The 26,022-nt window shown below is 34.9% G+C and overlaps 4 protein-coding genes across 7 annotated transcripts; 1 reads left to right on the top strand and 3 right to left on the bottom strand.

Annotated features, from left to right (window-relative positions):
* Window positions 1-1,266: 1,266 nt before the first annotated feature.
* LOC130932898 (BTB/POZ domain-containing protein At2g30600) lies at window positions 1,267-8,051 on the bottom strand. Its single transcript, XM_057862351.1, has 13 exons — window positions 7,732-8,051; window positions 6,795-7,422; window positions 5,822-6,145; window positions 4,923-5,150; window positions 4,437-4,598; window positions 3,842-4,054; window positions 3,707-3,754; window positions 3,546-3,604; window positions 3,176-3,308; window positions 2,979-3,059; window positions 2,815-2,895; window positions 2,517-2,585; window positions 1,267-2,089 (listed from the first exon to the last, which is right to left on the bottom strand). The coding sequence occupies exons 1-13, from the start codon at window positions 7,890-7,892 to the stop codon at window positions 1,871-1,873; spliced, it is 2,406 nt and encodes an 801-aa protein (XP_057718334.1). The 5' UTR covers window positions 7,893-8,051; the 3' UTR covers window positions 1,267-1,870.
* A 921-nt stretch (window positions 8,052-8,972) lies between these two features.
* LOC130935282 (pentatricopeptide repeat-containing protein At1g76280) lies at window positions 8,973-19,898 on the bottom strand. Of its 4 annotated transcripts, none has more exons than XM_057864968.1 (14): window positions 19,630-19,898; window positions 18,514-18,726; window positions 18,366-18,429; window positions 17,643-17,839; window positions 16,800-16,907; window positions 15,730-15,912; window positions 14,326-14,844; window positions 13,864-13,959; window positions 13,390-13,563; window positions 12,814-13,041; window positions 11,959-12,102; window positions 11,686-11,874; window positions 10,613-10,732; window positions 8,973-9,715 (listed from the first exon to the last, which is right to left on the bottom strand). In XM_057864968.1, exons 2-14 carry the CDS (start codon window positions 18,577-18,579, stop codon window positions 9,257-9,259), a joined length of 2,547 nt encoding a protein of 848 aa, XP_057720951.1. In that variant the 5' UTR covers window positions 18,580-18,726; window positions 19,630-19,898; the 3' UTR covers window positions 8,973-9,256. The 4 variants fall into 4 exon arrangements, with proteins under 4 accessions (XP_057720951.1, XP_057720952.1, XP_057720954.1 ...); XM_057864969.1 differs by having other exon boundaries at window positions 19,642-19,898; XM_057864971.1 differs by lacking the exons at window positions 17,643-17,839; window positions 18,366-18,429; window positions 18,514-18,726; window positions 19,630-19,898 and adding an exon at window positions 16,553-16,664 and having other exon boundaries at window positions 15,730-16,455.
* A 1,202-nt stretch (window positions 19,899-21,100) lies between these two features.
* Window positions 21,101-23,080, top strand: LOC130933346 (pentatricopeptide repeat-containing protein At1g07740, mitochondrial). The gene has a single exon (XM_057862935.1). It carries the CDS (start codon window positions 21,235-21,237, stop codon window positions 22,594-22,596), a length of 1,362 nt encoding a protein of 453 aa, XP_057718918.1. The 5' UTR covers window positions 21,101-21,234; the 3' UTR covers window positions 22,597-23,080.
* A 322-nt stretch (window positions 23,081-23,402) lies between these two features.
* LOC130935619 (probable BOI-related E3 ubiquitin-protein ligase 3) lies at window positions 23,403-25,685 on the bottom strand. The gene is made up of 4 exons (XM_057865447.1): window positions 25,485-25,685; window positions 25,240-25,340; window positions 24,432-24,748; window positions 23,403-24,030 (listed from the first exon to the last, which is right to left on the bottom strand). The coding sequence occupies exons 1-4, from the start codon at window positions 25,568-25,570 to the stop codon at window positions 23,503-23,505; spliced, it is 1,032 nt and encodes a 343-aa protein (XP_057721430.1). The 5' UTR covers window positions 25,571-25,685; the 3' UTR covers window positions 23,403-23,502.
* Between the last annotated feature and the right edge of the window lie 337 nt (window positions 25,686-26,022).

The raw sequence follows: 26,022 nt of genomic DNA, 5'->3' as shown, positions 1-26,022 counted from the left end.
AAAATTCCCTCCATTTCCATTTTTATCACCATTTTTACGTAATGATTCATCTGCTAAAAATATTGATCATCCACCATCATTTTCAGACAAGGTTCCATCTGGACAACTTACTGTATATATTCTTTTTAGGTATTTTTTATTATTTTATCACTCTATTTTTATTATTAAATTTGTATTTAACTATGGTATGAAATTTCAGTTTTAATTTTATTTTTTTATATGTGATTTTATTTTTATATAGCTTGCTATTATTTTCATAGTTAATTATAGCAAGTTATTGACCTCAATAAAAGAGACCTCAATAAAAAATGAGAGTTCTAATAGGAATAAAAAAATAAAAATAAAAAACAACAATAAAATATATATTAACATACATTTTATATTTATTTTCACCTACCATATCATAGTGATTAGGTTATGTAAAATCAACCTTTAATATTGAAAAGTATTTGTTATCATCGTTATTTTAATATTCATTCTCTTGTGTAAAAAAATGTATTTTTTGAGTTATTTATCCAAAAACTATAATTTTAAAATAAGTACTTTTATAACTAAAAATTCAAACACAAAATAACTTATTTATAAGTTACTATTAATAAAAGTCCTTATGTGATCCGGGTATTTTCAAACAAATAATCGAGCTTTTGCAAATCGGTTCGACCGATCGATTCGGTTAGAAACTATGATCATTCATTTTAAAATTCGTTATTGGACGTTAAACTGGTCGAAAACTACCTAGCCGAATTGAACCAAGATCTACTCTGTTTTTAAATTTTTTCACCAAATGGCGCCGTTTTGTTCATTAACATAAAAAAGAAAAACGGTAAAACCTGAACCCTAATCTCCTTCTTCCTTTGTTGAACACTCACTCACTCGCAGCGCATACTCACCTTCAAACTCCTCCATCATTCCGTCAATTGCTTCGTCCACCTCCATCACTCCGTCAATTGCTTCGTCCAAGTGTAGAGAATGTAAAAGTTCGAATTTACTTAGTGTGTGTTCTAGGTATTTTCAAACCAATGATCAAGGTTAATCAGTTCGACAGGTCGATTCGGTTAGAAATTTATAATCGCCCTTTCTAAAAACCGTTATTGGACTGTTAAATTGTCGTTAAATTTTATTAGATCAAAATTTTGTTAACTATATAACTTTGTAAAATAGTATTTTAGTATTTTTTTGAATTAATTGAAAAAACCAAACAAAACCATGACTTTTAAATATGTTAAATTCTCATTTGATTTATAAATACCGGGGAAAGAAGGGTCATTAACCAGGTGCCACACTCAGAAATTGCCACCATCATCTCATGCTTACAATATGAGTAGAACCTTCTGCTTAAAAATATAGAAAAAGATAGAAATCTGCTCCCTTTGCACTATTAAGGCATCTATTGTCAAAATTGTATATTATTTGCATAGCACGAGAATATTATACAAGGTCCAAAGTAAATAAACTTAACCAGTAAAGACCGTAAAGCATACTTAGACCACTTGTTGAATTTACCACCCACAAAGATAGAATCTCACATGTATTTGTCTTCATCTTCATATGAAATTGACATTTAAAAATCGTGAGATAATTTGACAAATTTAACTAAATCACCATCAAACAATTCTCAACTATCAACTTCACATGAACACAACTGCATATGAATTTTTACCTATCCTACCCTCAATGCCCATTATTGTAGATACCTTCGTTTTATCTCCAAAGCAAAACACGACCCTCATCCATAGATTATTTATTCAAATAACTAATTACTTAATAACCGTAATGTACATGACAGAGACAAGCTCATAAAGGTGAGTGTCTGATATTTATGGTATGCTATGGCGATGACTGAAGAATAGCAAAGCAAGAGTGTTTCTTTCTAATGGAAGTAACCATACAATTCCAGGTAACAGAGAGAGAAGTTCCAGGGATTCGTGGCATCAACGGTCGGCCGAGTCAAAACAACCCGAAAATACCTGAAGGGAAGTAAAGCGTTGGGTCCAGTTATTGACCAAGATGCGAACTGACCCGGCTTGCACACTGTTCCATCATTTTCATGGACTCTCAAGTTTGTCCAATTCTTCCCATCAAGTGAGCCCTGAAAGTTTTCCACAACATAATTAAATACCTTTTGACCCAAGAAATAACTAATAATCTAATTCTTCCCTTGTATTAACTAGCAAATAAGTATATTTAACAGCTCATGATTTCACGCCTTTTTTGGGGTTAAAGCCAAATGTACCCTACTACATGTGGCAACATTTTTTCGGTTGAACCATGAATTTATCATGTTTCTTCCTTAGAGTTTTACAAAGATTTAATTTTTGTTTATTATCATTTAGAACAAGTGAATGACTATCAGTTAATAAATCTTTAACACGAAATCAAGAATTGATTACAATAGAGTCAGAAGTTTAACTATGAGAGTAAGAAAAAATTATAGTTTAGATTTGGTTAACCAAAGTTTTTCTGTTATTTTTTACCCTTTTGTGATACAAACCATAAACAAAGCAAAGATTGTGTACCTGAAAATTCCAACTTCTTGGGAAGGCCTTGGAACCATCCTGCCTAAGCGTATAGTAGTTGCACATGAGCTGCATTCAATCATTTTCCCTTTTAATTTTAGAACAACGTTGCCTCCATCTATTAAGTAATGATTTACTCATATATAGTTGCAGTTCTACTTCTAAGCACTTAACTTAAATTAAGGTTGGAGGATCAAAAAAAAAAGAAAAAGAAGAAAAAGAAAAGATCTTCAAAGTAAAAGTCTATTACTATACAGTCATATATGTAATCTTGATGGTTTTCTAAAACTTCATATACCTGATGGTCTTGGCCAAGATCAACCATCCACCAAGAACAGATATGGCCATTTTCCAATCGAGGCCCAGCATAGCATGTTCCCTGTGATAGCCAAATGAGTTTTGAGTACCATCTAAGAAGCTATAAATTCCATCGACAATTACACTAGAAATATTTTAGCATACCTGGTAGGTTCTTGAGACCAAAACTTTGGGATCGGTGTATCTCGAGCGGGGACTGCTCGCTGTGATGGTAATTGTCTTTCGCTGACAATAGATATAATTTGTTAATGAGGTGCATATATAGTTCACTTATTGGAGCTTGCACTAGAAACTACCAAAGGACATTAATAGGAAAAAATGTAAAGTAGATGATCTACCACCTCTGCTAAGAGAGGATTGACCCATGGGTGTTCACCATAGGATGTGCCTGCAAAGTACAAAACTCCATGGTTGTCCCCATCACAAATGTACTGGAGCTCCCGGTAACTGGAATGTCTATGTTGGAATCTAACCCTATAAGGAAATCCAATGTGAGCCGTTCCATTTAGAAATGACACTAGAGGGAAGAGTTATGAAAATTATAAAGATGTGCGTGTTTTTTTTAACTATTGAATCAGAATTCATGATACAGTTAAAAAAAAAAAAAAAGAGAATATAGACTGTTCCAGAAACTAAATTTTGAAAATCTTAACATGTGACTTAATGCCCGAATGAAGTTGAGGAAACAAAACTAAGAGTTGAAGAATTTACTTTTCTTCATTTTCCAGCCTCGCTTGTCCACATTGAATGAAATTGATAGCTTCGTCAACCTGTAGTGAATAGCAGAATAGAAAAATTACTCGGACAATATTTACAAAATTACATTACACAGATGTCTTGAACAATAAACTAAAGTAAGACAGATGACTTACAAGATCTTGCAAAACAGGAATATGCGAGGTAATGTTGCTTTTCTGCAACTGCACAGAATCACAACGTACAGTCAAAATAAGCAAGCTCTTTGGCTTTACAATGTGCATTAATGTCTAACTTCACGTTATACAAACCTTCTCAAGTAAGGAATATGGTAGCAGCGGAAACCGCACAAATGGCAATAAGTCATAAACTGACTGCAGCCTCTCCCCAAAAAGGATCTCAGGTTTTGAATTAACCAGCAACTCATCCACCATTTCCCACCCAAGCAATTCTTTCGTTCTCATGCCGAACATTAGAATTGCGTTAAGAACTTTCTCCTCAGATGTTACTGTCAGATCTGGATGCTGCAAAATCCAAATATAAATTGATCAATTATCAACCAACATAAGCTAATATTAGAGGTAGACAAGACCTACTAAGACAGAATTTGCTAATAGTAAATTATCATATCTAAACTAGTTTGCAAGGAATTCAAAGATTAAACAACTATAAGCAGTAAGCACCATTCACATTGGGAATGCAGAAACCAATAAAACTTGTCTTCAACTTTTAAACATATCCACATAATCCTTTGTTCTTTGGGCACTCATTCCCAAGGAGCTTATCTACTTTATGTGCAATCTAATAGACAAGCAGGCCCTTTTAGATGTTATATTTTATTCAGCAATACCATTTGTGAATACACTGTCAAATTCAACAGAAAGAAAAACTTGAAGAGAGACACACCTTAATGATATTGATGAAAGTTGCCTCATCTAACGAAACAAAATCAGTACTTGAACTGATATAATAGTCAAAGTTCATTGAAATTCTCCTCTCTAATGTTTCTCTAATAGGTCTACATGATGGGATTGAAGAAATCACTTGGAGAAGTGGACATACTGAGTCCTGCAACAAAGTTCAACAGTTAGCTTCACAAGCTACGGCATTATTAGTTGCCAAAATTGTCTGCTTCCTCCTCCATTAAATTTCTGTATAATAGGAAAACTCTCTTGTTTGACGTTCATCCAAAAGAACTTCATCCCTGCATATGTATGTAGACAAGAATAACTCTTAGAATCGATTCTTGTAAAAAATGGATCTCTTCTTTTTGTTTTCAGAAGTCCAAAACCGCAACTTTCTTCTCCGATCAGTTAAGTGGCACCCACATGATAAATTATTCAAACTTCTATTAAGTACCAATTTATTTGTCATTCAAGTTAACCAATCTACCTCTGAGAGGCAATCTAAAAGCATTTTGCAGCATTCTTGATGAAGAAAAGTCACTCCAAATTGGTCAGCCAACAAAAGCAGCTGGAGCAACAATGCGCCAGAATCAATAATTTTGTCATTCAATTCACCATCGTATAAGAAGTCAAGCATTGCCATGAAAGCTTCTGCCGGTACATCCTTTAGAGTAAGCTCTGAGGTCATGCTTTCACTCATTCCATTTGTGAACATCTGGAAAAATGATGAAATCCTTTATATAGGGAACATACCAAAATGTGAAACACTATCACGCAAAACATATCACTACCAAACATTAAATAAACATTGCGTGCAGTAGGAGAAACTTAAATCCCATACAGATATAAGTTGAAATCCCTGTTTCTGTACAGCATCCTACCAATTAATTGTATTGAGGAATTAATTGGATGGTCTCACAAGTAAAAAAGATCCGTCCAATGGCATCCTAGTATTATAACAGCATATGTTGAATACCTCTCATCTCAATGCTAAACATGTTAATTCTCTTGATTACCTAAAAATGTTGGTTGTTTCTTCAATCTGAGAATGTAAAAGAAAATATATTCAAGAGATTTCAGGTCCTGTTCATTGTAAAAATAATAAAATAATAAAAAGTAAAAACTTAAAATGTTGGGAGAGTTTTGAAATTTTGCCAAGACTTCCTTTTAAGGTTTTCTTGGATGTAATTAACTTTGGATTGAATTTCATTTGGTCAAACTCTGCAATTTAATACTTCATTCATCTAAGTAGAATCTTAGCACTAGTTAGGGGCATAAATCTTGCTGCATCAAATCTCCAAAACCCACCTTCATGAGTTTAATTCCCATGTCATGCCATTGGCAGCTTAAGTTCAATCAAACAAAAATATGGTGAAATTGGCTCACCTTGGCAAACGGAACACTCCATAAACTGAGTACAACTTTATGTGCTTGTGCAACAAGGCCGTAACTCTCAATGTAGATATTTACGTCGCTGTACTGGCCAGTTAACTTGAATTGTCTGAGTCTCTCAATGCTGATAGGAAGCGAGGCCAAAGTCGAAGAATGCAGCTGAATGCACGGGTATGTTAACTCCACTATCTTGCTAGGATCAGTCAGCTTATCATCTTGCTTAAGTCGTTCCATATTCTCCTCACATTGCTTCACCAGTGACATCACTTCAAACTGTAGGCTCAAAGCCCTCAATGATCCAAGCTGATGCTGCAGAATCTACATGACACAGACACAACACAGCAACCTTGTGAATATAAAATACTAACAGTAGGAATCCAGCAAGCATAGCACCCCAACTCAAATAAAAATCGCCCGAGCCAAATTATAGTAGAACAGTAGAATCTAAACAACAAATTTATCAGTGGAAAAAAAAACTTCCACAAGCACGGATTATTATTAGTACAATTAACTTTCACACCAAACAATCATGGCTAAAGTGCTCACATGTAACGCCAATAATAGCATATGCCAAGGTTTATGATGCGGCTTTAACCTAGCCGAATTGGCACAGCAACAAACTCCATTAAAGTTCGAAACACATTAATAAAAAGAAAAAGAGCATCACAAAAGCTGCAATATCTGCCATTAACAACAACCGCAGCAAATTTAAAACTTAAAAACCATCAGATAGAGTAATCATGATTATCTTAATACTTGAATGATCAGTTTAATGACCCTCATGGTGCCCAAAAGATTAATTTCGCTTAAATTCACCTAGAGTAAGAACTAATTTGTCTACAAGGTGGATATTGGATAACTATATGACATTATAATCTTTCTAGTACTACAGGATAATATCAATTCAGGAAGATTATTCTATCAATAACCAACTTTTAAGAGTTAAATTGATGGAATAACACCGAACCTGGGTCCAGCCAGTGTATATGTACTGAAGCAGGGCATGAAGAACGCCATAAGAAACCATGGGCAGCTTAACGACGAACGATGAAGGCGAGCAGAAAGAAAAGTTCCCAGAAGCTGCCAAGATCGCCTTATGAGCAGGCACAGGCCGTTCCTCGGAACCAACTATGAACAACATGTCAGACAACTCCCAACTCTCAAGAAAATTCTTAAGTCCCCATTTCTCATAATCCATCATGATGATCTCTTCCCCTTCACCATCCTCAACCTGAGACACACCAAAACTCACGTGCTTCCACTGGGGCACGTGAGGCGTCAAAGACAACACATTTACATTCCTATACTTGACATGCTTGTCCCAGCTGCTCAGCCCAATGTACTGAACCCCACAGTTCGGGTTCGGGTCCCTCCACTGGAACACAACACCCTGGAGAGGGTAGTTTCCATTACCAACACTTATCAAACCGTCGTAAATGCTGATCCAGTAGCTCTGGAACGAGGAGGAACAGCACAAACCAATCCCTGCCACGTCTACAACGTTTTTCCCGTTGACCTCGATCCGAAGTCGCCGGTTCCGGTGGCTCCCCAATATCACGGTGTAGTGAGGGCTACTGTCCCTTTTATAGTGATACCTATGTTACACAAATTCAAATTAAATACAATACCATACGATATGGAAAATTTCTTGTGTATTACGAAAGAAAATGCATTTAAATATCTCGAAAATGGTTAGATTTTTCGAACTAACCAATCTATAATAGGTATCGAATTAGTACCCTAAGCCAAGGATACATAACAGTATATTTGAGCGCCAACAATTGAATGATGTAAACTATTTCGAAAACGGTTAGCTTTTTCGAACTAACCACATCGAATTAGTTTCTATCGTTTCAATTGTGAGCGGTCAAATCTCAGATATGGTAGTTTTCTCGAATCAGTACCCTTGGCTTCCAACATTCTGACGAAACACCAAAGTGACGTCGTTGCAGGCGTAAGCCTCGAACGCCACGCAACCGCGACCGGCTTCTCGGAACTTGAGATCCTCTCGCCACGCGCACTCGAATGGCGGAACCGTTAAGAACGTGTCCTTCTTCTCCACCATCGTCGGTTGAGATCTAACTAATTCGTAAATTCCACTTTCTAGAGTGATGAGTGTTTGAGAAGGGAAAAAAGAAAGAAAGAAAGAAAGTGGCTTCTGTTGTTGTTGAAAAATAAAAACTGCAGTGCAGGGAGGGAATTTTAAAGAGTGGTCAGATTTTAGAAGGCAATCATTGATGGAACATCGTTATCAAAGGCAACAGCGTAAGCATATACATGGTAAGAAAGTGCTAGAAGTTTTGTTTCATAAAAATAAAAAATAATTAATTAATGAAAAAATCTAGAGGCAGTGGGAAGAAAGGATAAAGATGAATGACGTGAAATTAATCATGGATATGAGGGAATTAGGGGTGGTGGGGGTGGGGTGTGGATCCTGAGCCACAAGCTTATCCCAAAAATGAAAAGGAGGAAGGAAGGGGTTGATATAGAAATATCTGTGCTGACTAAGATCCTCGTAAGAAAATTGGATTGAAAGAGAAGGGTGTGTTTGGCGTCGTGTGCGGATCTTTGCCTCATTGGATTTTTGTGGGGTCATCAGAGACAGACAGAGTCACATCACATCACATCCACCGCTATGCCCACTGATTTTTCCAAGTTTTTTTTGTTTTTTTTAAGCCACTAGCTTATTAGATTTTATCATTTTACAATATGAAAATAATCATTTGTATATTAATTCACCTTTGCCCTTATTTATGTTGTTGTTTGAAAAGTAAAATGTGACCAATTATTTTGTTTGATTGAAATCAAAAGGGATTACTACTAATAATCTAGAATGTAAAAATAATATTTCAGCTCAGTTTTTATTTAGGAAAAATTAATATAAATACAAGATATTAAAATAAATAAAGAATTTTAAAAGAAAAACCAGTAATTTTCAATTAAGTAAAAGTACCAAATACTTTTTACATGTAGATGATACTACTGGTAAAATCCCAACATTTCTCAATTATACTTACAATCTTCAACAAAGATTGAATTAGTTGGGTAGTTTATTGAGTAGTATAACTTTGTTAAACTAACCTCATTTTTATGGGTATTAAATTAGTTTATATCTTTCATTGATAGAATTGTTAGCATTCAAATCTTTTATTACCATAAATAATAGTTTACCCTATTGGTCTTTTATTAATTCTCCATTTGATTTATTTCTATACAATTTCAGCTCAATCTAAGTGTGCTGTTCACTTTGAAAAGAATTTAACTTCATTTGGTTGAAGACAATCATTGCAACCAGAGAGAAGTGTTTCTAGGTCTGGTAAAATAGAAAACAGTTGCTCTTAACCAAGAACAGAAAAATTACTCTCAACAGAGCTTGAGACAGCAGAAACATCTAAAGCGTATTCAAGGAAGGTGCCATGGCTCTGATGATTATATCTGCCTATTGTGGTAATAACTTGAGGACTGATAAGATCTCATGCGACCAGGCACCAAGAGCCTCCTTGTATGGAATTGTGATTCAAGTCTTTTGGCCCAAAGGCTTTGATCAGCTGACTTGAGCATTGGAAATCCTGCAACAGCACACCATCTTAAATTCAACAATGCAACTGAGAGTTCCTCTTTACGATCTTTAAATAGCTTAATTATTCTTGACTCGGCATCCGAATCTTCTGCAAAAATGAATTCGTCCAGAAAATCTTCCTCCTTTTCGAGTATGCTGCCGTATTTAGACATCATACGCAAAGTTAAGACCTGCAATGCTTCCATTGCTGTATGGTGAAAACCAGCAGCTACATATGCACAGAAGACATGGCGACATGTTGCTGGATCAGGCTGAATTTTCTCTCTGTGCATATACTCCACAATAAACTCAATTATATCAATCCTTCCCTGATACAAAAAGAAATTTTCAAGACAAAAAGAATATTACTAATTCTCTAAAGTTTCCTTCTTTAATGGAAAAAGGTACACCCCAATGAGACTTTTATAAGTGAAGAAACTTGCCCATGAATACAAAGTACTAACATGCAAAGTGTGCAGAAATTGTAATACAGCATATAATATAGTAGTTGCAACAGAACACTTCAAACTTACCTATGGGGATTTCTATGAGTTTCATTTTGGGGAGAAGAAAGGAAAATGAAGGGAAGGATTCTTAAGAGTACTAGTTAGTCTAATTTAATCACACCTATATTTCCCTCCTTTTCCTTGTTACCTTGTGAGTTCTATTTTAAAGGGAAAGGGAAGAAAATGTAGAGATTTGAGGAGAAATAGACTCGACAGATTTGAAACAGATTACTTTTATTTGTTACTTTTAATCCCCCTCCATGAAGAGATACTTCTGAGGATATTTTATCGATGACTCTTTGGCACAAAATCCAGATGGGTTATGCTATGTGTACACTAAAATCAGCCACCAAAGTCAGCCACCAGTATAAAACACGTGCTGGAATACAAATACACATTGAAAATAAATTAAATCACACATGTATTTATACACAAATACATTGGTGGCTGATTTTAGTGTACAAATAGCATTTCTCATCTGGATTTACTAATGAAAAATTTAATTATCAACATTCAATTATTTCAGTTTGGGGATCTCACACTACATTTCTCAATTCTTGCTATCTTTGGAATATTTTGAAGGGTAAAACTGAAAACGTGAACAATGAATGCTTCATTGACATATGAGAAATTGAGAATGGCAAATATTATAAATAACGTTTCCACCTAAAATAACACATAAAATAGACTGGAGGGAATATAAGATAATGAGCAGGGTACCTTGTAACTTGCAGATCGAAGAAAGGTATTAAACAGCAGCACATCAAGTTGAATCCCACCCAATTTGGCCCGTTCCAACAGATTCAAGGCTTCACTAAAATTCTCATTTTCCATCAAAATCTGATACGTACAGGATCAGTAATGTATCAAGTTGGATATATCAAGGTTCTAAAGACAAACTACGGGCATGACACACAGCAAATCAATAGATATAAGAAAACATGCAAAATGGGCAATGTTCTACATACAGCTCCACGAATAAGATATAATTCACCTTCCAAAAATGTCCAGAAGTCAGCAAGAATATCCCTGAATCTGGACATTTTGTTGGAATAGAGCCACTGCAAGCCAACTGATATATTGAGCAATGCAGAGAGGACAAACCAAAGCTAAATGATCCAGGCGATGGCTTATACTTCCCTTGGGTAATGGGAAAACCTCTTTTTTTTTTGCCACAAAGAAAACAAAAAATTTAGGCCAAAGCAAATATTTGGTGGTTTCATATGTTCAAACACCATATAGCCAGCAAATTTCAACAAAACGGCACCATATTTTATTCATCCAACTCCCTTATTCTGAAGGAATTATGAAAATGTTAGGCAAATTATGTACCAATAAAATGTGCAAGACAAATGCATGAATTTGTCACTTGCTAGCAAGTTGATTTACTTGGCTTGCGGAAGGGGACATGGAAGTTCATAAAGTTGTTAGACACAAAATTCTATCACAATCCTTCACCGAACAGCTTAAGCTCATAATCTATTAAGAAGTTGATATGAATCAGAACATCCATGTACTAGGTAGATGGACATGAACATTGATTGAGCTGAAAGCCCAAAGGGGTTTGGCATCAAATGTTATAATAAAATCATTTATAAGCTTCACCTAAACACATAAGCTTTAAGGATAGATGCCTCTTGACAGGTACAATAAAATGATAAACAAGCACATCTTACTGTTTTTATACGAATCATCTCAGTCAAGTAAATTTTGTTGGTTGGGGGGGGGGGGGGGGGGGGGGGGGGAATTTGCGAAATCTCACAACCCTTAATGAGAGCAAGACATGTGCAAACCTTTATGAGAGAAGTATACGTGCAAATCTCCAGATGAAACCCTTTACGTATCATCATTGAAACCAACAAAGACGCCGATTTGAAGCATCTTGTGATGCTACAACAATCAATCATTATATCATATGTTGCCGAATCTGTGTGGAAGCCAAACTTCTTCATTTTCTTAAAAATTTCAATAGCCATATGACTCTGCATTTCCAGACATGATTAATAAAATACCTACTTTACATGGGAAGTGTCAAATAGTAAAGTAATGACATCTGAGTCACTTACTTCTCTGGCTTCAACAAGATAATGCAACACTGTGTTGTACATCTCTGTTCTCAAAGAAGAGTTGCTGTAAATGAAAAGATTCTCTGCCACATGTAAATATTGGAACAATTCTCTTATCATTCCTTCTTCTCCGAGGGCCTTCAACTGAGAAGAAAAAGAACACAGGCACGTGATAAGCAATGTAAATGAACAGCATACCATTCCTGTCCTATCAACCTAAGTGAACTTTGATAGCATTAGTAACAGAGTTATACCAACAACATAGTAAATAGTAAGACTAGATTTCTCATCAGTGCGCTCCCACACAAGTATCTATATGTGCATATGAAGGAAAGTAGAAATAAGAACTAAAAGAAGAACATAAGTTTTTCTTTTTTTCCCCTAATCAAGAGAAGTAGCAAGATGTATCAAGAGATGCCATTTACATCAAGGTCTTTTCTTCCAAGAGTTTCTTTGGCCTTCCTTGACTTCTGTATATCAGGCTACACTCCATCACATCAGCTCCTCTTTGCCTTTTGTGGTTTTTTCCTTACCTGGCCATCACATCTAAGGCAAGATTGTCATTTTTATCCTCAATAGCTGTTGTGTATCAATTTTTACAATTTCCTTGTTTCTTGTATGTTCACCCATTCACCACAATATTATCACATCAGCAATATTAATTTTTTATGCTGCTGTTGGCAGTTCAATCTCAAACATATATAGGATGAAGCATTATTTATGACTTTCCTTTGAACTTAACCACCTCCATTTAATTCACCACACCACCAACACCATCACCAGCAACAACATATGGCACAAGAGTAGTCTAACATAACAGTAGAGTGCAAAAAAGGTAATATGAATTGAGCTTACCAAGTTTTTCATTGAAATATGACTGTGCTGAATCCCATTCTTGGCCATATCCCTTTCAATAGCATTAATTCTTTTAAATGCATCCGCCTGTGACATTCTGTTGCCATTTTCGTATGGGGCATTTACAGTGCCAAACAATGAAAAAAGATTCTCGTATATCCTGATATCAGGTACAAGTTTTATCTGCTTCATTTTGGCAAACACCCTCAAAGCACGTTCGGGTTGATCCTGCAAATTTTGATTAGTTTAATGAAAAGTAAGTCATTATAGTTTCCACAACGCAAGACATGAAAAATGGTAACTTGCAGGAAAACAGGAATCTTCTGGAGATAAATCGAGTATAAACTCTGTTGCTCATCCTTGTGATATTCTACATTCAGCCCATTGATGAAATAAGTAATTTATATACCCTTGCAACAAACTCAAGCCAAACAAACAGTCACGTAACAGTAACAAAAATGCAGTTATTGTTTGCAGGAACCTATTCCATTAACCATGCTAGAAAAACATCCAAAGGATATTGGAGACTAGTAAAATGACAAGCACAGGTGTTTTTGGTCTCGTATTTCATCTCACCATTTCATCACATGCTGCAAGCAAAGCACCATAAGGATACAGATGTGGATATCCTGCAATCTGATTCAAGAAAGCCTCAGCTAAATCAAGCTCTAGTGCACGGCTGCAACTGACTGAAAGTGCTGCCAAAGTTGAATCAAGTGGCTTCAAATTATTCTGTTTCATTTTCTTTAACTGCAAATTAGATTAAGTGATAATAAGGTCAAAATAAAATTGTATTTTACCAAAACAAGTGTATAACCACTTAAGCAGGCATGAGGTCAATTGTGTCACATTAGATATCAATTTCAAGTTCCAATACCATGAAGCAATTAATGATCAATTAAGCCCAAAAGTAAGTGGATGAAATTTCCATGAATTCCCTCTGGTAGCAGCCCACTCAAAGAATAATGGAATAAGGAAAAAAAAACTAAAATAATATGAAAGTTACCAAAAATAAGTGACTTTGAACACAATGATTGTAACAGAACTTACTATTTCTATGCCATCCTTAAAATGTCTTTGAGAAACAACTGTTCTAACAAGGCAATCATATGCATGCCTGCTTGGGTCCAAACCAAGGTCTTGCATCTGAAGACAAAAGAGTCCTTCAGTATGTTGAGAGGTATTATTCTAATGAAGTTGCCGATAAATACAAATTCCTCAAAATTTCCCATAGACAAATAATGTGTTATAAAAGAGTTTTGAAAGGAAAAATGTATTGAGACAGTAACACCAATATTCATATCATATCTGCTATTCTGATTGACATTAAACTAAAGGGTGCTTTAAATATTTGAGATCTGGGGTCTGACATGAAAACAAAAATGAAATTGACATAGTAGAATTCAACTTATAGAGAAACTTTCAGGATTTCAAAGTTTTGAAGGAAAATGGAATCTATTGACCCGTATTACCATCACACATAGATTATACACGCATACCGGAATAGTCTACCTGTAACATAATCTTCTGCACAAGCTCATAATTTTTATGCTGTCTACACCCATATAATACTTGATCAAAGGACCATATCAAAACCTCCTTAAGCAACGAGTGTTCTTCTCTATTTAGGCCAGCTAGTGCCGCAGTTTTAACTTCTCTTTTTCCCACACGAAAAGCTTCCTGCTCTACACTAGCACAAATAGCATCTGGGAAAGCAGGACATATCCAAGAATCCAGTTGCTCGTTCTCCTTTAAATCCAATAAAGTTGAACTAAAATCCCTATTTGAAGGTACAGGGATATCCAATCTAGCAGAAAATAAACTCCCACTAGCCTTTCTAGTGATACCAATGTTTCCCATGATGGCTAACGACACCATATGCTGTAGTGTTTTATAAGCAGATTTTAAATCTTTCAATGCTGTAAAAGAGTGAATGAATTTCATCAGAGGTAACATACTCATGCTGTAGTTTTTAATATAATCCTCCCAAATTAAATGAACCGCGGACAAGTTTTCCTGCAAAACTGCAAGCTGAGAAACAGGGTCAAGAAAAATGGTAATTATTAAAAAAAAAAAGAGGCAAAACTGTAATAATTACATAATTTTCAATATTCTGTATCTCTATAATTTGAACATCAATGTAAATAACGAAAGTTGATAAATATACATTATCTCTTAGTTTATTGAAATGGAATAAAATGTTTAATATCAGATATAATTACACTATTCTAAGATATTTTAAATAAAAATTAAGCGTTCCTAATAAATGTAGTGATGTTAATATTGGCATCAAATTAAACAAATTTTAAAAATAAAACAATTTCAATAATATTATATAATCAATAGTTTAAATGACAATACTATTTTAAAAAAAAAACTATACTAGGTAATTTGCACTAAAGTATATGTTTTGAATAGAGAGGGAAGGGACGTGTATTCAAACTCATCTCAAAGAGAAGGTGAGTGTAATTAATTACATACAGAAAGATTTAATAAGTAAATTATATCAATGCCAAGACTGAGGGAGGAGATTATAATGATTGCAAATCCTTATGATATATGTAATAAAACAATGAAGCCCGAAATTAGTGCTCAAACAGAAGTTTCACCACAAAAATCTACCCATGATTTGGAATATAAATGAGCCAAAGACTATTCTAGTTGCAAACTAGCATCATATATGTACCAATCACTATATAATACATTGTAACAAACCTAATAACACATCATTGTTCAAATCAAGTGATTCACAACATTACACTGAATTAAAAATATATGCTTGTATAATCTGTCAAATATTAAGTTCGACAGTAAAGCAATAAAGTTTTTACTTTCCACAAAATCAAAACAATAAAGTTTTTTATGTTCCACAAAATCTATATAATTGAATGATGCTATAACTTTCTATCTGCAAACCTTGAGAAGCTCTATATATGTGATTTCATTCTTCCCTGCCATCTGCTTTTCCATCAATTCCAAACATTTTCTTGCATGAATTATATTCTTCTCTTTAACGCAGGATGTTAATAAAAAATTATACAGAGAGGGAACTGGATGGAAGTCATGACTTTCTCCAAGAAAATCCACCATATTAAAGGCCTGAACAAAGGCAGAAGAGAAATAAAAGTCTTCCAACGTTAAGATGATCCACTAGTGACTACTTTATCAATTTACAGTATAATAATTTTTTTTTTCACAGAAAACAAATATAAATAGAATCTCAGAAAAGCTTTAGAATCTATAGAGAGAAGCTTTGGAATTCTGTTATGATGATTATGATAATTATAATTGATTAATTACACTAGATTACAGAAACTATACTGCAATAGCAAGGGTAGTTAAGGGATTCTACACTGGAGTTAGTGACAGTGGATTAGTTATGCTGGTTGTCATTGTGAAAGCCTAACCTATACGCATCAACTCACACTATTATCCCCCTGAAACGGGGCTCTCTAAGGTCCTGCAGATCTGCTACATGCAATGCTTCTTTAACTGAGGAACTTAACTTTGGAGACTGTTTTAGTGATCAGATCTGCTGGCTGCTCTTCTTAAGGGATCGAACAGTTAACAGCTACCCTTGCATCTCTTTTACTCTGACAAAGAACAATTTCACCTCCATATGTTTGGTCCTTGAGTGCAGATCTGATAATAACTCTTCTCAGATTGTCAAAATACACCACTGATCTGATTATAGGAACCTGCAGCTCCTCTAATAAGGCTTGTAGCCACATAATCTCACCTGGTAGATCATACAAGCTCCTGGATTCTCCTTCTGTGCTGGACCTTACCACCAGAGTTGGTTAGTGATAGCTAGGGTTAGTTATGCCAGCTGACATTGGTGTAAGCCTAACCTACACTCATCAACTCACTCTATCAAAGATCACCTTAGTACTTATCTCCCCTCTCCATCAAGATATTTACAGAGGAAGGGAAGATAAAAGGAAATATAAAATCAATTATAGCATTTATGAAACTAATATTTTTACCTCTTCCAAGTAACCCCCCTTACATAGGGTCTGAGTCATAAGAGAGACACATTTATCATTCAGGCTAATGTTTTTGGCCTCCATTAACCGCCAAGTCTCCATAACAAACTGTAATGAATGAAAAGGAGAAGGAATAAATTTCACACGCATAAGATATTCAACAAAAGCCGATGGTAACATCTCAGAGGTAGTGTATATACTCATGGGAAAGAGAAAAAGAAGAAACAAAAATAAAGCACTGAGATATTTTCTTCTTCCTAATTGCACAAAGGAGAATATAGAGTTGGCACCTGATAATTGCAACTGAACAGTGTAAATATTACTTATTGTTACCTAGACCTGTTCAGATACGTTAAAGTTTATGATATTGCCGCAGTTAGTAATTAATACAGTTTGATGAGAATCTGTTACGTACCCTCCCAGAGATAGTATGGTTAGGAGAGAAGATGCAGCTAACGTGCAGCATCTCAAAATATTGCTTTGTTATCTTCTCTTCTACCTTTCTTTCATAAATCATACTATTCTGGGAAATACAGTGATATCACATCGAAATCACTCCGTATCTCCCTGTTTCTGTACTCTTTCTTTATCTCTCTACTGTTCTATTCCTTTCTAGATGTTACTAGTGCAAGGTTCTTACAGAATCACCAAGCCATGTGTTGAGACATTGAAACAATTTGTAGAATCATTACTTAAGGATATAAATGAACTGCAGCTTTTATCACAATGTCATACATTTTGAACAAATTTCAATATATTTAAGTATTTATTTGTCAAACCCAGAAAATTAATGTAGGAAAACACAGAAAGACATGTGGCTTCCACGTTATTTATATAGCGTACCAACGGATCACAAGATTGTGCACAGCGCTTAAAAATAGGAAGAAAATCATCAGCTCTTAATGAAGGGCTTCTCTGAGCAAAACCCAAAAGTAAGTCAGAAGCCTTTCTTCTGTCACCATAGCGAAGTGCCTTAACAATTTTTCGGATTTTCATAGAATGTTTAGATGATCTTCTAACAGGATCCATATAACCAGAACCTGCATTTATGGAGTATAAGTAATTGATTGATCAATTAATAATAAAACAAAAGTTTAACTTAATGTTACACTATTAAATAACCTTTTTATCATAGTAAATTTTTTTTTAAAACCTACCAGTGGCTTACAAGCCTATATATTTTAGATACTGTCTAGAAAATTTCATATCAATCCAAAATCATTTAATATACCTTTTTATAGATCAAAATTGACGATAATATAAGAGTTTAAAATATACATGAATTGAGTTATCAAAATATAGTCCAATTGATGTTCAATTTTTCAAAATTTGGTACAAATGATCTTCATGATAGGTGAATATAATTCAATGGTTTGATTGATAAAAACTCATAATTTATAGAGATACAAGGGTGCAACTTTACTTAAATTGACTTCGATGTCATTTATATTATGCAGCTTCATAAATTTAGATTGCAAATAATAAGAGATATACAATCGGATATATGAACATATTTGGATAATTGGAAACTATGTCCACAAGTAGTCATCAAAAGTGAGTAACTACCTCTTGTGGTGGATGTGGTAAGATGTCGGGTGAACTCTGAATGGCCAGTGCGGGTTTCACCTCCCTACAATAACAGGAAAAGTCAGGAAAGCAGAGACAGAGAATGAAAGAGAAATTAGACAGGAAATAGCATATGAGAGATGGATACATGGTGGTAACGGTGTTTTAATTTACAAAATGTGCGGAGAGCAACCGTTGCTCTGAAACCACACATTCTTTCTCTCAACCTCCTCAAAAGCTACTCAAAGCAAATCCTGCATTCCAATTTGTGGTTAGATATTTAAATGACGTTGGCCCAAGTCCCTATAGCACAGGTCAGTCTAGGGGTGTTCATGGTCCAGCAATATCAAGCTCCCAGAGTCTGGACAATAACAGTATGACAAGAGAGTTAGGGACTATCAAAAGCCAAAACACAAACTAGACATTTGAAGCAAATATTTGAAACACTCTGAACTCATACACATTTGGCATATAAAAGATTATCTATATAAGAAGAGTTATAGGAGAAGTTGAAAGGTCATAAAAGCAAAGGCAACGTACTGGCCTACATAGAATATAGAACACATCAAGATTATGATAACAAACAACAAACAGGTAATGTAATTTACACAATGATAAGACCCACTAATATTTCTATTTCATTTAAACAAACAGGTTAAGCAGTAGGCTAAGATATTTGTTAAAATCTACCTAGTGCAATGGGAAAACGATCCTCTAAAGTGAGGAGAACTATAAAGTGATAAAATAAAAGGTTAATCACCATTGAATTTGTAATTTCTATCATGTTTGATTTAAGAAAACATTTTCTGTTAATCATCCTCTGAAAATAGATTTCATGTTTGAATTTTCAAGTTCTAGGAAACATGTTTACAACAACAACAACAACAAGCCTTATCCCACTAGGTAGGTTCTAGGAAACATATTTATTATGACTATTTTCATTTTCAAAAACTGAAAGTATTGAAAATTCTTTTCCAAAAGAGGTCTTCACGCCCTCAATCCCCTCTACAGCTACCCCTTCCCTCATCTCCTCCAATCACTAGTGATCAGAGCCTCCCATCACTGTTTTTAGGATCCACTTTCATGGCAAGGCATCTCATGGCTTCATCATTCACCACAATCTCAACAATGGTAATTCGCACAAGTCAGGCATTTTGTCAAACACGTACAAGGCACTCGCTCAACCCACTTAAGTTCCAGCAAGATGGAAGACTTGTATGATTCACATGCAAAGACGTTAATAAAAGTTAATAAGATGAAGCACCAGGATAATCACTTGTTGACGGCGTCCGTCACCGACGAGGACCGGCGTCCACTGCTGTCGCCGGCGGTGGGAGAAAGGGGAGCCTGCAAACCTGAGAGGCGGTACCAGTTAGTCTCACGTTTGACGCCGGTCAGGAGAACTTCCAGAAGCCGTGATAAGAGAGATTCTTCGGCGGCAGTGATGGGTTGGTGGCTTAGGGAGCGGTGGACGGTGGCGGGTTGGTCGCTCAGGATTCAACTAAAATTGTCTAAATCTTTTAAGACCTTGTTTGGTTGCTATGGAGTGATTAGAAAAATATTTTTTTAATTTTTTTTAATGTATTTAGTAAAATTTTAGTAATATAAGTTAAAATATTTTTTAAAAATATTTTTATATTATCGTATTTAAACATAATTATTAAATAAAAAATTAAATAAAATATTTAAATATAAAATTATTTTTATTTTTTTAATTTTTTTAAGAAATCACTTAAAACAAATCTTTTGGTAAAAACATATCTAAATAATCTCTAAATGTAAAGAATAAATTATAAAAAATTCACAAAGTAAAATAACCTAAAAATACTAATGACAAATAAATTTTTAAAAATTAAAAAATATGACCAAAAAAATAAATATTAAATATGAGAAAAGTTTAATTGTTTAAGGATTAAATTTATTATTTTTATTTATATTTTTAACCATTAACTCAGTTATTTTAATTTAATAATCTAATAATATATTTTTAAATATTATTGACTAACTGGTTAAAAATAATAAATTTTACTAATTTTCTAATATTTTTTTAATATATCCTAAAAAATTTTAAAAGATGGTATATTGATACAATTTTTTATAAATATTATTGAAAAAATAAGATTATTTTATCGTCAAATTTAATAATTTTATATCAAATGAATTATTTTAAAAAAATATTTTAAATGACCAAATTTTATTGAAAAATAAAAAAAATAGAAATCAAATTTTATTCTAAATTTTTGTATATACTTTTGAATATTTATTTAAATGTTATTACAAAAATCTATATAAAATAAATAAATCTTTTGTTAAATATAAATTTTTTTTTGTCATTTATAAAATTATAATATTTATTAATTATTTTTGTTGTATTTTAAATTTTTCAAAAATTATTTTATTGTTAATATTTTTTAGGAATATTTTTGTTAGTGTCTATACTTTTCAGTTATGGAATTAATAGTTAACTTAAATGTAAAATATAGGGATTTGGATTTTCTAAAATTGTAAATTTCGTTTTAGAGAATAAAATATAATCTTCTACTTTTGAATAGTTTTTTTTATATTTATTTTTGGTTCCACTTATGAAATTAATGGTGAGAGATAATACTTTACTCTCTAAAGTGGAATTCAAATTTGAGAGGATCCAAATTCAAAATGTAAAAAGTTTATATAAAAAATTTTAAATTTTTAAAATAACTATTAAATTCCTAACTGTTATCAAGTCCGTCATCGCCTTAATTCACAAGTGATTCATTAAACGATTTTTTTTTTTTTTTTTAACTTCACCAACTTCGAAGTTTTTGTAGATGCAAAGACCAGTCGCCATTTCCATTCGTTGCTGCTTGTCTCAGCAGTTTCCATTGCATGAATGATCTTCCGAGCAGCAAAAACGATTAATCGAAACCCAACAACTCGATTTCTCCATCACCATGTAAACAACCTTCAATCCAAAACCTCTTCTTCAAATCTTCACAAACCCAAACGCAAAAAGGTTATTCCTTTTGTCGCCGAACTCAAACAAGTTCAAGACCCAAAACAAGCCCTCTCTTTATTTAATGATTACAAGGAACGCAGTTTCAAGCACCATTACCCTTCCTACGCCGCACTCCTCTACAAGCTCGCACGTTCTAGAAGCTTCCATGACGTCGAAACCGTTCTCGATCACATGCAACGCACAAACATACAATGCAGAGAGAGCCTCTTCGTTGCGCTCTTTCAACACTACGGAAAATCGAAGCTTCCGGACAAAGCTACTGAGCTTTTTGATCGAATGCCCAAGTTTAATTGTGCCCGAACGTTGCAGTCTTTCAACGCGATTCTTAATGTTCTGGTTGACAGCGACCGGTTCGACGAGGCCAATGATGTTTTCTTGAGGTCACGTGACATGGGGTTTCGTCCAAACACGGTTTCGTTCAATGTTATGATAAAGGGGTGGTTGGAAAAAGGTGAGTTTGGGAAAGCCTGTGATGTGTTTGATGAAATGCTTCAGAGGAAGGTGCAGCCAAGTGTTGTGACTTACAATAGCTTGATTGGGTTTTTGTGTAGAAAGGGTGATTTGGACAATGCCATGGCTTTGCTTGAGGACATGAACAAGAAAAAGAAGTATGCTAATGCAGTGACTTATGCGCTTTTGATGGAAGGGTTGTGCTCTTTGGAGAAGTTTGATGAAGCCAAGAAGCTGTTGTTTGACATGGCGTATCGTGGGTGTAAGCCTAGGCTGGTTAATTTCTCTGTTCTGATGAATGATTTGGGGAGGAGAGGGAGGATTGAGGAGGCAAAGTCTGTGCTTCATGAGATGAAGAAGAGGAGGATTAAGCCGGATGTTGTGACATATAATATACTGATAAATTATCTTTGCAAGGAAGGTAGGACAGCAGAGGCTTATAAGATGTTGGTTGAGATGCAGATAGGTGGTTGCGAGCCGAATGCTGCGACATACAGGATGATGGTGGACAGTTTGTGCAGGGTTGGAGATTTTGAGTTGGGTTTGAGTATTTTGAATGCAATGCTGGTCAGTGGACATTGTCCACGTCCTGAAACTTTTTGTTGTTTGGTTGTTGGGCTGTTAAGCTCTGGGAATGTTGATGGTGCTTGCTTTGTTTTAGAAGAGATGGAGAAGAGAAGGGTAGAACCTGACATGGAGAGCTGGGAAACTATTGTAAAGAGTTCTTGTAGCGAGGATAAGAGTGTAACTGAGCTTATCACTGAACTTGCATCACTGTCCACCTAATGCAGTAAGTGGGGAAGACATTGACTAGATCTTGTGTGTGATCTTTGTTTCTGTTCCGATTTGGTGGATTGTCCCAGCAAAAAAGGTTCCAAGGTAGCAATGAAAAGTTTCATCACAGTGTGAACCAATAATTTGAAGTGGGTGGATATATGTTGTTTTCTTATCTTAACAGATGAGTAATATTTTCCAGTTAAGATTAATGCAGAGACTTGGGAGGTTGTAGTTGCTGATATGCTGTCTGAAACAACCTATTAGTTGGCTTTGAAAGTGTTGAGAATTTTGTGGAATTGCTACCAACTGCAGCAAAAAGCTCATGAACCAACTCAACTAGAAATTGTTTAGAATGAAAAATAATCAGCCATTTTAAGGGTTACTTTTTGTGTTCGAAAGATGCTGAGAAATTGATAATCGTGTATTACTGTTGAAAAATAATAAAATAGATAACCTGTGTAAGGAAAATTGTTCTTGGAAAAAAATAATTTGATCCTGCATTTTCATGTCATAGCATTTCATGATGCCAAATTATCCTTGACATATATTCGAGCTCATTCTATGATACTTGCTGACTTCATGTGTAGTTCTAACTTCTAACTGCTACAACTAGAACTTTGGTTTGAGAAACAAAACCGATATATTTAACTATTCTTTTAATTATCTTTTTAGTTGTGAATAAGCATGGCTGTGAATGGCATTGTTCTGCTACATCCATCCAATGAAGTAGCCAAATGAAAGCCCTGTTCTTTTTTCAATAACCTCCGACCCCAACTCAGTCCCTTTTGTAATCTCATCATCAAATCCTAAGAAACCATTTTGTTCTCTATGCTTTTAATCAGGGACAAATTACAGATCCACACAACTTAAATATAAAATTAGAGATCATGTTACATGCCAAAGTAATGTATCAAGTTACAAATAGACCTGCATACCAATAAATTTAGAGGATTGACATAAAGGACAAAAACTAAGCTTACTTTCACAGTCTTTACAAAGGCAAAGATGCTTACAAGGTAACAAAAGCATGCTAACTTCGTTGACTCTACAAGCCTTACATGTCATCATCTCTCTCATACCATTGTTCTCCTTTGAGAGAAGATGGAAATCGATGGAACGGCCGTTGCAGCAAGAAGCCGTGTCGTCCACCTCACTGTCGCCACATCCTTCCTTACTATCTCGGCTCTGGACATACGCTTGCTGAAGGTTGAACTTGAGAGCAGCAATCATGCTCTCGTTGTGCTTGGCTCTTTGCTGCCACACACCTGCTTCCATAGTTAATTGCTCCATTTGGTCTTCCAGCTCCATGTTCCTCCGGTTAATGCTTTCTACCTCGGCTTCCTTCTCGCGGAGTTTCTGAAGGACCCTGTCTTCGATAAACAAAACGCTCTGAAGCTGTGAAGCCTGAACCTTATCTAAAATTGATTGCCTCATTTGTTCCCCCTATTAGAGAAGATGATTAATTAGTGTCCCATCTTCATATACAAGAAAAGTTTTCTTTATATGGATGGCACATCAGGCTTCAATGTGGCGTAAAGGACTTGAACTTTGAAGCAGTAACTTCTAAAAGCAAGAAAACACAGTTGATTGAAAAAAACAGCCATCATGCAGAGAACGGGAAGATAATGAAGTATGTTCAGATTTCTTTGAAGATTCAAGCAATGATGCACATATTTATTCAATAGGTATTTCGCATAGCCATCTAAGGAAACATACAGCAACTGAACTCTATTCAATTAAAGCAATAAGCATGAAAAATGCAGAACCACCTCTTTCAGGCACAGCAAAGAATAGAAAAGAAGGGTGGGGGGGAACAAGATATTAAGCCGTAAACTTGAACTAACCTGCAATTTGAGAAACCTTTCTACCTCTAATTCCTGCTGCTGTAACTCACGCTCAATGTCATCTCCAATGAGTGACAACAGAGCAGAGTCTCCGGTTGAAACCAAGCGGGGATTGTCAAGTGACAAGCCCAATCCAGTGGACACCGATAGTGGCTGCAGGAAATCTACAGAAGATACCTGAGAATTGTTCTCCAAGAAATCCTGTTCTTTTAGTCTCTTCCTCTCAGGTTCCAAACCGTAATTCCATTGCAAATCAACACCACCGTCACTACCATCGGCAGGTGGAACTGGACCCGGAGCAAACCCAACAACATGGACTACATACAAGAACAAAAAGGCATCATAATGCATTAAATTGAGAGCATAATTTACTATGGTGAACTATGTCAATCCCACCAACTAAATTTAACATGACCAAAAGAATGTTGGGGAAAAACACAACAGACTTAAAAATTTCAAACTTTCTAGCGATGGAATAATCATGCAACATAAAATTAACAGCTTTAACTTAAAATAACCAAGAGGGGTGTCATGCCACAAGAAAACCTAACTGAGTCATTTTCTTTACAATTCAGATTTTCCAAGGTACTATTAAACATATGCAGCTGAAAAGAAATTTTCAAACTTTCCAGTAATGGAATCATTATATAACATAAAATTAACAAATTTAGCTCAAAATGAGCAAATGGGGTGCTATTCCACAAGAAAACCTAATTGGGTCACTTAACAAGGGTACTATTAAACATATGCAGCTAAAAAAAAGGCAAATTCAGCAAAAGGGTAGCTAAAAGGTGAAGAATTTACATACATGGAGGAATGTATGGTGGATGTTGGGACTGATCTTGCAAATCAGTGGGATTGTAAAAGGGAACCTGAGGTGGCATATGAGCTTCCATTGCTTGCAGGTTTCTGAAGTAGGAACAAAAATGATATATATAATAAATACAAAGTTAGGTGAAATGAAAGGCAGAAAGAAAAATTGAAAAGGGATGTTAAATTGTTTTTTAGAATTTTGGCCACTAAGTAAAAAACATTTGGGGTGATGATAATTACCTGAAAGATTTAGTTTGTGGTTGTTGTTGCTGGTGGTGGTGGTGGGTTTGGTAGTGCCGTTGGAACTGGTGCTGAGGGAAAACCATGGAAGAAGAAGAAGAAGAAAGAGCGTGTAAGGAAGAAGGTTCTTTCCAATGAGAATAGCGAAGTGGCCAAGGAAGGAAGTTTCTTGTAATTTCCACACTCTTTTTTATTTTTTGACAAAATATTTTTTGGGTTGCACTTAAATACTTAATTGCAAATTAAACCATCAATTCCGTGTTTAAATTTTAAAAATATATAATTAAATATTTACCCTTTTTGGGTTGGGCATCGGCACAGAAAGGACAGAGACCTAAAAACCATTATCTTCATATATGAACCCAGCTGGCCCAAAACAAATGTGAAAACCATTAACACATGACCCATTTGGGTTGGTCGAGTGATAAATTCACTCATCTATCTAAATAAGTGTGAAAATTTAAATCTTGACAGATTAATCTTTGACCTGTCGAATTAAGAGATATCGTTGACAAAAAAAAAAATAACGATTAACTAT

The sequence above is a fragment of the Arachis stenosperma genome, chromosome 6 (assembly GCF_014773155.1).
Source record: "Arachis stenosperma cultivar V10309 chromosome 6, arast.V10309.gnm1.PFL2, whole genome shotgun sequence".
Lineage (NCBI taxonomy): Eukaryota > Viridiplantae > Streptophyta > Magnoliopsida > Fabales > Fabaceae > Arachis > Arachis stenosperma.
Note: the sequence above shows the minus strand (reverse complement) of the source record. Positions and strands in the feature narration are given on the sequence as shown.

Excerpts from the sequence above, each read along its gene's own strand:
- LOC130932898 (XM_057862351.1), bottom strand. The coding sequence starts at position 7,892 with ATGGTGGAGAAGAAGGACACGTTCTTAACGGTTCCGCCATTCGAGTGC. Across the intron at positions 4,055-4,436 it reads CTTTCATCAATATCATTAAG|CATCCAGATCTGACAGTAAC; the intron begins GTGTGTCTCTCT and ends TGGATTTTGCAG. Across the intron at positions 2,090-2,516 it reads CAAGAAGTTGGAATTTTCAG|GGCTCACTTGATGGGAAGAA; the intron begins GTACACAATCTT and ends GAAAACTTTCAG.
- LOC130935282 (XM_057864968.1), bottom strand. The coding sequence starts at position 18,579 with ATGTGTGGTTTCAGAGCAACGGTTGCTCTCCGCACATTTTGTAAATTA. Across the intron at positions 17,840-18,365 it reads TACCACATCCACCACAAGAG|GTTCTGGTTATATGGATCCT; the intron begins GTAGTTACTCAC and ends CCATAAATGCAG. Across the intron at positions 14,845-15,729 it reads CATATATAGAGCTTCTCAAG|CTTGCAGTTTTGCAGGAAAA; the intron begins GTTTGCAGATAG and ends CCTGTTTCTCAG.
- LOC130933346 (XM_057862935.1), top strand. The coding sequence starts at position 21,235 with ATGATCTTCCGAGCAGCAAAAACGATTAATCGAAACCCAACAACTCGA.
- LOC130935619 (XM_057865447.1), bottom strand. The coding sequence starts at position 25,570 with ATGGTTTTCCCTCAGCACCAGTTCCAACGGCACTACCAAACCCACCAC. Across the intron at positions 24,749-25,239 it reads TCCACCATACATTCCTCCAT|TCCATGTTGTTGGGTTTGCT; the intron begins GTATGTAAATTC and ends TCTTGTATGTAG. Across the intron at positions 24,031-24,431 it reads AAAGGTTTCTCAAATTGCAG|GGGGAACAAATGAGGCAATC; the intron begins GTTAGTTCAAGT and ends CTTCTCTAATAG.